Genomic DNA, 12,077 nt, shown 5'->3' on the forward strand with positions numbered 1-12,077 from the left:
GATCATAGAAAGAAGAGGAAATTAAGAGTTGGTATTTCTACCAATGGCGAACTCTTAAAATAAAAAAAGGTAAAAGATAAGCTAAGCTTGAATACCGCGAAACGGAGCACCGCGAAATTGTAAACGGCGAAATTTTATATACCGCGAAATGGAATACCGCCAAATTGTATAAACCGCGAAACAGATTACCGCCAAATGATATAGACCGCGAAATGGTACACCGCGAAAGGGTTTACCGCGGAATGTTTTACCGCGAAACGTCGGACAACCCAACAAGATGGTGTGCTGCGACCAGTGCGATGAGTGGTTTCACTTCAATTGCGTCGGTGTCGACGAAGACGTGGCCAATCGTCCATGGAGCTGTCCAGAATGTTCAGCATCTACCCATCCGGCTCCACAATTGCCACCACCATCGTCTCCGCATAATGCAATCACAGATGCACAACCTATACATTCCTCACTGTTGTATCCGCGAATGTCACCAACACCACGTTCCCGAAATTCAATGATTCAAAATGCAACATCACCACAAGTGCTCATCGAACGTTCACAGAGAGCGACACCAGTGCCTCCTTCTCGTACTCCAACCCCTTCCGCAAGCACAAGAAGCGCACACTGTTCTGTCATCTACGTTGCAATGTGCCACCCGTTCACAAGGCTTACTTTATCCTCTCGCCGAGGTTGTGGAAGATAGAAACGTGATGGCAGAAGACGATCTCGTTAATAGACTACCCTCGGATTTACGAATTCAATTCTTGGAGCAGCAGGAAGCCATTGAACTGCGGTATCTAAGGCGTAGGTTCCAGTTGTTATTAGACTCGCCAGCAAACGCAAATCACCGTTTTAATCATCCGCATTGCGATACTGTTCCTGTATATCATTCTTCACCAGTGTATACCAACCAAGTCCCTGCACTACCTACCACACGGAACAGCACCAGTGCCGCATCACCATTTGTGCCTATAGTGCAATGCCAACAATCGGCTATTCCATCAAATCGTTCAGGCGATCTGAACGTGCGATTGGATGCTACTGGAATTCCCACGCAGAAGACAAATCAACATCCGAATATTCCCAGGTTTCGTCTTCCTCCTGTTGTGCGTCACCATGAAGCTACAACAGTACAACCACAAACTGACAATCTCACTGGCGCTCCGACTTTTTCTCATCCCCACGGTGATCATCGGGCTCGCGTCTCTGCTTTTGTCCCGTCAACGAGTAATATGCCTTCAACTGGTCTTGGATTTTATCCGTCTGCGTTCCAGGATGAGCATACAGCAATAGGAGGCTTGACATTGCTGAATGGAAGTCAAATTGCTGCTCGCCATGCCGTGCCGAAAGAGCTGCCAATATTTACTGGTGAGCCTGAGGAGTGGCCACTATTTTTTGCCACATTTGAAAACACGACACATCTTTGTGGACTCACACACGAGGAGAATATGATTCGACTCCAGAGGTGCTTAAAAGGGAAGGCACTAGAAGCGGTAAGGTGTCAGTTATTGTATCCTAATAACTTGGATCAAGTTATCTCTACTCTGAGGATGCTCTTCGGCCGGCCAGAAATTATAGTTCATTCGCTAATGCAGAAGATCAATAGTCTTCCAGCCCCTAAAGCAGATCGCCTCGCGTCGCTTGTCGACTTTGCGCTGGCTGTGCGTAACATGGTGGCCACAGTCAAAGCTTGCGATTTAGAAGAACACCTTTGTAATCTCACGCTTCTACAGAGCTTAACCGATCGACTTCCTCCGATGATTCGTCTGAACTGGGCAACCCATCGACAGTCACTTCGTTCCGTAACTTTGTCTGAGTTTAGCGAATGGCTGTATAAGTTGGCGGAGGCAGCGAGCACAGTGACAATGCCGCAGTTTTCGGTAGCAGTGGACAATAAACTTCGCCGCGGAAGGAGAGAAGATGGATTTCTAAATGCTCATTCTGAATCTACTCCGAAAATAAATCAAGCAGACACTGGCAACGAGTGTCTCGTTTGCCAGGGAAGTTGTGCGGCAGTGGACAAGTGCAAACGGTTTCTTTCGTACAGCCTTTCTACTCGTTGGGACACGCTTCGTAAATTTAAAATTTGTCGAAACTGCTTGACCATCCACCGTGGACCGTGCAAGACGTCTAAACCGTGTGGGATAAACGGATGCCAGACACAGCACCATCGTTTGTTGCACAATAGTTCGAAAGACAAACAAGGGAGACCACCATCTGTGTCGACCGAAATTAGCAGAAGCCCAGATACCGATTATGAATCTGAAGCTACCGAGTCGTGCAATACACATCAAGGAGGTGAAAAAGATGTGTTGTTTCAGTACATTCCGGTAATCCTATACAACAATGGAATTGAGCTGCATACGTATGCATTGTTAGACAGTGGGTCTTCGTTAACATTAATGGAGGAAGGTTTGGCAAAAGAATTGGAGCTTAATGGTAAGAAGCATCCATTATGTTTACGATGGACGGAGACACTTGCCGTTATGAAAAAGACGCGACAATCGTATCTTTCGATATATCTGGCACACGTAACACAAGTAGCCAACACAACCTTACGGAGGTTTATACTGTGAAGGAACTAAAATTGCCTTCTCAATCCTTGCCAGCGCGGAAACTTTCGGGAAAATATGCGCATCTGCAAGGACTAGACATTGAATCTTATCACAACGTACAGCCTAAACTATTGATTGGAGTAAGCAACGTGAGGATTCTCAACATACTAGAGAGTCGTGAAGGAGAGCTTCACGAACCTGTAGCGGTTAGAACGCGCCTGGGATGGACGGTGTATGGAAAACACTCATCAACTAATGAGACTAAACCGTGCGCAGTACCGCATAATTTTCATGTTTGTTCTCATTCCTACCGACTGATCGGAAACATGCATGTCGTGGCCAGAAAACCTATCGAACAAAATATTGTAGAAATCAACACGACATCTAAGCAACGATTCACCAAGAAGCAAAACCCAACCACACTGACATTTTCAAAACATCAAAAAATCAAACATCCTTCGTCGTCAAGTAATTCAACTTCGGGGAAGCTACCACGATCTATTGCTAAGATGGGTCCGTGGTGCAGAGATGTTGCAAGACCCCTCAAGCATGGAGGACCCTTTGTTGCTGAAGACCTTCGACTCAATGAAAAGCAAACAAACAGGAGGAGTAGACAAGTAGAACAATCTGTTCATCGGGATGTTAGATGTGCCCAATGTAGGTGCATTTATTGAAGTAAGTCGAACCAGGGTCCAATTACTGGGGGGGACTGTTGCGTACACCCTAGCTGATACACGGCACCTACATTGCCCTTTTGCCTTAATAGTGAAGTTGACTGCTGTACTTGTTGCGAATGACATCCAAATGTTTATGATAGTTGACACACGATGACTTACTTTCGTTGGATACAGTCAGTTATAATCAGTTTTGGTGATATACTTATGCTATTTAAATCTAAACCCGCACAGAAGAAGTGAGAATGCAGTGATCATAATGTAGAGTCACAGCTAATTAGAATAACCTTTCAGATTCTTATAACGGCTTTATTAGCAGCAACTTTATAGAAGAATTTGGGCCATCTGTATTCATAGTCTAGGGAGGTTTGAATTCAATTACACAAAATAAGGAAAACTTACAAACGTAAGTACAAGAATGCTAAGCTAATTACATCGAATCCTAACTAGAGCTTTATTATAGGAAAATTTTAATCGCTGCGCTTACCGCCGCGACAATAAACAACGATTAAAATTACGGAACTCTCTTTTCCTCTCGTTGCGTTCGCAACAGTTCTATTATGTTGTAATCCAGTTAAAAAAAATATTTTGAGCTTTTTAGTGGAATGCCTTCACTTGTCATAAGACGAGTTTGTACAATCCCATTTAATTCCACCATTTAATTGTACCTTGACAGATACGTATTTCGACATCAATAGTAAGGCCATCTTCTGTGTCCAGTCGAGTCAAATACGAGACACTGAAGACGGCCTTACTGTTGAGGTCGAAATACGTATCTGTCAAGGAACAATTAAGTGATGGAATTAAATGGGATTGTACAAACTCGTCTTATGACAAGTTCTAATCCAGGTCAGCTATAGGATTCACTTTTCGGTGGCAAAGTAAAGCTTCATCACGCCTATTCCCTAGCTTTTAGTAAACATTATCGAGAATGAAGCCGTCATAAGATTGTTCATATACCATCATTATAATGTGTGGTATTTTTTATTATTGCTCTTCTAAGTGAGGCATAACAAAATAAAACTGGCGCCACGTTCCTAGTTTTGAAAAACTTCTATTTCTAAACTTCTAATCAGTGAATCCAACAGTCGATTCCCTACGAATGTCTTGAATACATTGTTTTCCAATAAATGCTTAGCTAGCTAAATGTAAGCATGGCTACGACTCAGCATAACAGGGAACGCATCAGAAAAGTATTGCCGAAAAGAAGAGAACTCACATCATTATCACTGATGAAAAAGGCCTCTGCCTGACTGCACTACCATTCAAGGCTCCAAGACACGATGTCCGTTGGATCACATGCACATGCGTTAAATCAGTGCATCAATGCCAGATATGTGACGCGGCACCAAACAAAAATAGTCAACATGTGATACCACCACGACAGGATATGTCTTTGGTTGCCATCTCAGTGCTAATGGCGTAAGCCCACCCATCGCATCAAGATCACATATCCGAGGGGAGGGGGCTATGCCAGGGAGGTGGCTGATGATCAGCAATTGTCGAAGCACAGCGATCGGGAGCGCCGATTCCCAGGCAAGTACAGCGTTGTACATTACATGTTTGTTTTAGTTCTATTGCTGGCTCTGATGATTTCCCACAGAACGATTCCGCAAATATTATGAGTGATCCATCGAACTATAGAGAAGCAGTCAATCGATCGGATCATGACAGTTGGATTGAAACGATGAAGCTGACTAATGGGAGCTGACGTGGGAGCTGACTAACTTGCCAGAAGGAAGGAAGGCTATACGCAACAAATGGATATACAAGACCAAACGAAATACAGATGGTGACGTTATTCGTTATAAGGCCAGGCTTGTGGTGAAGGGCTGCTCACAACGTCCTGGCATAGATTATGCAGAGGTGTATTCCCCGGTTGTGAGATACTCAACTATTCGTTACCTGATGGCTCTCGCAGTGCAGCACGATCTTGAAATAGAACAAATGGATGCTGTTACAGCGTTTCTTCAAACAGACCTGAAGGAAGAAAGTATTTTCATGGAGCAACCAGAAGGTTATGTGAAGGATCCTACTAAAGTTTGCAAGTTGAAGAAAGCTTTGTATGGCCTAAAACAATCAAGTAGGGCATGGAACCGACAGCTAGATGAAGCAATGCAACAGTTTGGACTTTCTCGCTCCAAAGTCGACCCGTGTCTATACTACAAGCAAGAGATGATTTTTGTTACAATTTACGTTGATGATTTGCTGATAATTACTAACAACTTGAAACTAAAGAAGCAACTTAAAGAATTCCTGAACAATCGCTTTCAAATGAAGGATCTCGGGGAAGCTGAATTGTGTCTAGGCATGCAAATCGTTCGTGATAGGACGAAAGGAATATTACGGCTCAACCAAAAACATTATATTGAGGATGTGTTGAAACGATTCAATTTGGATAACTGTAGACCTGTGGCAACTCCAGCTGACCCAGGAAGTAAATTGGATGAGATTCAACAAATGAAGAATGTTCCATATAAAGAGGCAGTAGGATGTTTAACTTATTTGGCTCATGGCACGCGACCAGATATTTTGTTGGCAGTAAACAATATCAGTCAGTTCAATAGTAATCCAGGTCATCGTCACTGGGAAGCTGTGAAACGAATCATGCGATACCTTCGCATTACAGCCTGGAATATAATAAAGGTGATCAGTTGTTTACTGGATATACAGACGCGGATTGGGGAGGAGATCCTTCCAGCAGAAAGTCGACTACAGGTTATATTTTCAAAATGATGGGAGGAGCAGTTTCCTGGAATGTTAAAAGGCAGACGTCAGTTGCGTTATCATCATGCGAGGCAGAGTACGTAGCGCTTTCTCGCACGATACAAGAAGCTCTATGGTGGAAACAGTTATTACAGGAGATAAAAAGCCAACGGTCAATCCAGCTTTTTACGCGACAGTGCCATAATGGTTTGAATCACCCCTTTTGACACATACTGTGTCCACTATAATTTTTCACTATAATTTGCATAAATGGATCTTAGCAATCTGTGACTAGTTAAAAATTTTTAATGAAAACATTGAACTGTCCAAATTTGGTTCGAAATTAGAGCATGTTCCTAAAATGGTTTTTATATTTCTATCAATTGATTCTTTAGAAACATATTCTAATTTTAAAAACATTTACTTATTTTAGGTGTCCATAAAAGACGAGCTTGACATGCTTCTTGGTGTACAATTCTCGATATTTTTGAAGGTTTTCAGCATCATTCTGACTATGCTGCATCTACTAAATTATCCGAGAGGGAAGTTGGCTTATGTCGAACTTTTTTTTTAATCCCTGGTAAAATACAATATGCATTGATTACGAAGGGGAAGGAAAAGGCTTTCTGAAATTATATAAAATTCCACACTTAAGGAAAATGTATGAGAAATTCATACTATGGGAAGAATAATGGATTGAAACCCTCAGAAAAATGTAAATAGCTCATAACTCATTTTAAGAAACGATTTAAAAACATCACGATGGGTACTAGTACCTATTGCAAGTGAATTTAAAACAGTAATAGGGGGAAAACATTATTATTATTTATCTTTATTAACGAGACTTTCGGCCCTTGGCTGGCTCATCTCGTGAACACGGGGAAAATAATTTACTTCACTATAGTCAAGAGTGGTGTCACATGGGGATTTCAATCATGCAGGCAGACCTTATCTGTGATTCACAGAAACTACAACATGTCCGCTACATGAACAGCCCACTTCCAGATCAATCAGAGGGAGCTTCGTGCTCCCATAGTGGCGTGTTGGGTGTTGCGAAACGATCTAGGCCTTTCATTTGTGGATTGCTCGCAGCTGTTGATCACATACCACCTAAAACCACTAAAATTCAATCATCGCCGCCTAACACATTGCAGAAGTCCCAGAGTCCTGGAAATATTTAAATTAGTTGCATATTAAGTAGTATATACGAAATACAAATTTATTCTCTAGAACATGCACTAATTTTTCCAAACATAGTTATTTTGATGTTAGCAAATATGACAGAAACATAGAATCTAATTCATGGCTACCAAGATATCCTACTTTGAATTAAGTTCACGGTATATGTCAAATTTGATTCACCCCTTGTTAATTTATAGCTAGCGTAAAAACCTGGATTCCAATTTTCTGTGATAACCAATCCGCGATGTGTATTGCTGAAAACGAAGGATTCAACCCCAAGACCAAGCATATTTCAATACGGTATCATTTTGTCAAGGACAGTTTGGAAAACGGAAATGTTGAGCTACACTACATCCCATCACATCAACAACCAGCAGATGGTTTCACCAAGATTCTTTCCAAGCAGAAGTATGAGATTTTCCGGACGTATTTGGGGATAGTAAACTAAGGAGGAGTGTTGAGATAACTGAGTAATCTTTGTAGTTTACTAATGTATATAGCTAACCCTAGAAACTTGGTTGTTAAAAGATATTTTAGTTACTAGATAAAGATTGTCGCTTCGGTTCCCTTTGTTCTGCTGTCCGAAACATGTGTGGTACATACCTGTCAAATCGTATGGATTTTCCTTCTTTGACATTTAGCTCCCCTATCATCCTCGCCAGCAAAGATGTTCCGGACAGCGACGACAGCGACAATCTTTATCTAGTAACTAAAATATCTTTTGTTGTTTACTATGTATAAGCAGTTCCAATAAATTTTCATTCCAACTTCAAGCTTACACCAGACCAGACGTTCTTTCACTAACTCACAAGTATATAAATTCAGGGTTGTTAACGTTAATTAACGATTAACGCCGTTGTCGTTAATTTTCTCTTGGTTCAACGTCAACGGCGTTGCGTTGAACTACTTGGATTGTAACGTTAACGTTAACGGGATGCGTTGATTCAACGTCAACGGACATCGATAATCTGCTCGTTACTTTTTCTCCTTAGCTCCTGCCCAATAAACAATCAGGACGTTTCTAAGCCAATGCGGTATCCATGGGTCAAAATTTTTTATCATTTTCAATCATAGTTCACCAAGGAAAAGCCAATGACAGACTTATTAATATTCCCATTCAAGTCAGATCAAGGATTATCATGGAAAAATAACTTGCGGTTGGAACTAATGAAATGACAACTTGTACACCTTCAGGAGCTCACTCAATATGCGTGCAGCTAAAACATAGGTGTAGGCTGCTGGTGTTAGATGCATTCGTGGATACCAAACTTGACAACTTCTAGAAATGAAAATACAATACAGTTCTGCGAAATGCATGAATATGAGAAAAGTGTATCAGTTTATTCCATCTATTGAAAATACTAAGCGAAATAATCTTTCACTGGGCATATAGTTATGAATACATATATGTGACATATATATGACATATATGTCATGAATACAGTTTGATGGCTACATCTTACATTAGATACAAAATCCGGGTTTATGAGTTAATAATATTGATAATTTGATAAAATCTGTATTCATAAAATGAATTTCTGTTTTTCTCGAAAACTATTGAACCGATCAGCTCAAACATTTGTATGCCGAGGTTTTTGGGGCCAGGGAAGCTTCTTAAGATGGTACGAGACCCCTCCCCTCTTTGGAAAGGGGTGCTCCCATACAAATGAAACACTAATTTCTGCATAACTCGAGAACTAATCAGAGAATAAATCAATTTTAGGCGAAACAAAGTTCGACGGGTCTCCTAGTCCCTTTTAAAATACATTGTTATCTTGTGACAAATTACCGTCATCTGACTAATGAACGTAGATGAATAATGATGTTCTATTATTGGAAAGCAAATTTTACATGATCTTAAATTTATTTGTAAAATTCTTTTGTATATCAAATCGCCTCATGTCAAAATTTTACATATGTTGACAAAACTCTCTCTCTCTCTCTCAAAACTCTTGCCAGTAAAAGAACAAAATCTGCAAAAGTCGCAGTTTTCATTGAAATTTGAGTTCTAACAGCTCATTAACGTGTAAAATAACGCAGCCGTTAACGTTAAATTAACGGAGAGCGTTACCGTTATCGTTGATTAACGTTTCATAAAGGTTAACGGAAATATCGTTGATCGTTAAAATTAACGTTAACGGATTAACGAAACGATTAAGTATCACTTTCAATCATGTCATATTGAAAGTGATATTCCATGGAACAGTGCGAGCAAAATTTATTTGCAGAACAGTCTGGCTGACTATGCCAGAAGGAAGATATTTCATTTGTTAAATATCTTGGCTGTGCATATGCACAGCATGTTTCGAAATGGACAAATTGATGTGAAATTTGCGAAAAAGAATCCACGTGTCTTGGAGGGACTCGAACCCTCAACCTCCTACTCTCTAGATAGGCGTGATAACCCCTACACAACAAGACCACTTAAAGGTCACGTTTGCGGAAAAGCCATCAGAATCCGAGTACCAACATCCACCGCGGTTAGCTCTCTTTTTTGCAAATTGAATATCTTTCGGATGCTTGATTTGTCCAATCTCCACATGTGCTTTACTATTGTATATCCACAGTCAAGCGAGTGCACATTGTTTATTAAACGAGAGGATCGCACTCCATGCCCCCCAGTAACGGGCTGGGCGGGACGGTATAGAATGCGAATTCAATCGCACTCTGCTATGCCAAAGGCTTGCTTGGCTAAAGCATTTGATGAGTTTGATTGCCTTTACGTAAGCGGTCGCGTGTACTCAGACGACTAATGACGGCGAAAGACCGACACTTGATTACAATTAAATGCATATTATTCGGCAACTCGGCCGTACGAAAACCATGGTTTTCGTACGGCCGAGTTGCCGAATAATATGCAATTAGTTAAAATATTTCATTTCATTTTCATTTTGCAGCGTTTGGTGGGGCAATGAGAGCGCAAGTCAATCCAAGGCCGATAATAGAGAGGGTAATGACAGAAAAGTCCTTGCAGACCACTTGAACGCCATGGGGTAGGATAAGGAAGGGATGAAGTAAGGTTCGGATTTGGAATCGACTCGACACTAATGCAAAATGTAATGGAATACAAACTAGTCAATGATCAAAGGTTAAAATGATAATTTAAAAAAATTACAGTACAACGTTTTTTTAGTTTTTAAAAGCAATGTTTAAAATGCAATGTCTTCTTCTTTTGCCTTGTAAGCAGCTATTTTGATGGTTTGGTGGTTTGAAAAGCCAAAGGTGTTTTTAGTATTAAGTGACCATATTGAAAATATAAAAATATATTGCGTATTAGAGTTCTATTTTATAACTTATTTATGCAGAATGAAAATTAATTAATTATGTTTGTTCTAAGTGTAGGGTATGCGTTCGTCAAATAACTTTGTTCACCTAAGTCATTGTTTCGTCAATGTTCTCAAGCTGTGTCGTAACTTCAAACTCAATATAAGATATATCATGTAAAAAGAGAAACTGTTTAAGAATTTATTTCATTCTATCATCATTTTTTTCATCATAGGTTGCCTATAACTTTGTCCTGATCTAACAATTAGCTTTAGTTCTTGTTGCGTACACCCTAGCTGATACACGGCACCTACATTGCCCTTTTGCCTTAATAGTGAAGTTGACTGCTGTACTTGTTGCGAATGACATCCAAATGTTTATGATAGTTGACACACGATGACAAGCTATAATCGAGGAATGAAATCATTGTATTCTATAGTGGATTAAACGTTAAATTTGTTACTTTCGTTGGATACATAGTCAGTTATAATCAGTTTTGGTGATATACTTATGCTATTTAAATCTAAACCCGCACAGAAGAAGTGAGAATGCAGTGATCATAATGTAGAGTCACAGCTAATTAGAATAACCTTTCAGATTCTTATAACGGCTTTATTAGCAGCAGGGATGCCAGATTTGAAGACATGTCTTCAATTTGAAAACATTTGAATCTCTGTGAAGACATTTATTTCATGAAGACATTTTGAAGACTTTTCAAAATATTTCTTCCTATTTAAAGGTACTTGAAGACAATCAATAAGCTAGTGATGAATTTAAATTTAAAATTTAAAATCACTTAAATAAAGGGGAAAAAACAACAATAAGCCAGTGAATAGAAAATATAATTTCATTACTAACTTATAAATTCTGCGACTTCTATATGCAGAGAATATAAATATTACAAAAGTTATACATAATAAACTAATGTCCCGGACTAAAAATCTTATACGCCAAAACACATTTACACTAGCCGGTTGATAAGGTTGATAACTGCAACACATTTTAGAAGTCAAACGTGCTTTTTTTTAGTTGTGTGCTGGTTCAAAAATTTGCGATTGCAGCATTCGTTTAAATTTTCCTAGGTAGCGGTGGCATTTTCGACGTGTTTCTTAAAAAGGTATTTCGATCATTACATCAGAACGCAATGACCGATCTAATTTAATCTAAACGGCAAAAAAGACTGAATTCTACAATCACTTGATTAAATCTATTCAACTGTTGGGCTAGAACATTTATTTTTTATTTTTTCATAATTCATCTGAACTTTTCGGCACAGAGAAACAGACGTCTCACTTAGAACAAAATGTAATCAAAATCATCGTCACGGAAGCATTGCCTTTCAATGCTAAAATCACTGAGCGTGGCCAAGCCGCAACCAAATGGCGGTGGTGCGCAAAAGTCAAACACTAGCAAAATCCATCGAAGCGCCATAGGGGGCCGATTAATCACCTACAAATAAAAAATTAACAACCGTTAAAAAGGTGAACGATGGAACGATGAGTAAGACGTCTGTTTCTCTGTGTAATCGGTATTTCCAGAATACCTGTCGAGAATGAGAATGGATTTTAAAGAACTCTTCGAATTTTCTGAAAGTTTAAGAAATATTTTTTAGTGAAAAATCGTTTTAAAAAATAATTTCCCGTGAAATAAGGAGCATGGGGAATTTCTTGTAAAATTCAAAAGGATTGAAATTGAAAATTCTTTC

At 39.6% G+C, this 12,077-nt stretch overlaps 1 protein-coding gene across 1 annotated transcript; it reads left to right on the top strand.

The window, feature by feature from the left end:
• Positions 1 to 515: 515 nt before the first annotated feature.
• LOC134208952 (uncharacterized) lies at positions 516 to 2,567 on the top strand. The gene is made up of 2 exons (XM_062684921.1): positions 516 to 795; positions 892 to 2,567. Exons 1-2 carry the CDS (start codon positions 516 to 518, stop codon positions 2,565 to 2,567), a joined length of 1,956 nt encoding a protein of 651 aa, XP_062540905.1.
• The last annotated feature ends 9,510 nt before the right edge of the window (positions 2,568 to 12,077 follow it).

The sequence above is a fragment of the Armigeres subalbatus genome, chromosome 2 (genome assembly GCF_024139115.2).
Source record: "Armigeres subalbatus isolate Guangzhou_Male chromosome 2, GZ_Asu_2, whole genome shotgun sequence".
Lineage (NCBI taxonomy): Eukaryota > Metazoa > Arthropoda > Insecta > Diptera > Culicidae > Armigeres > Armigeres subalbatus.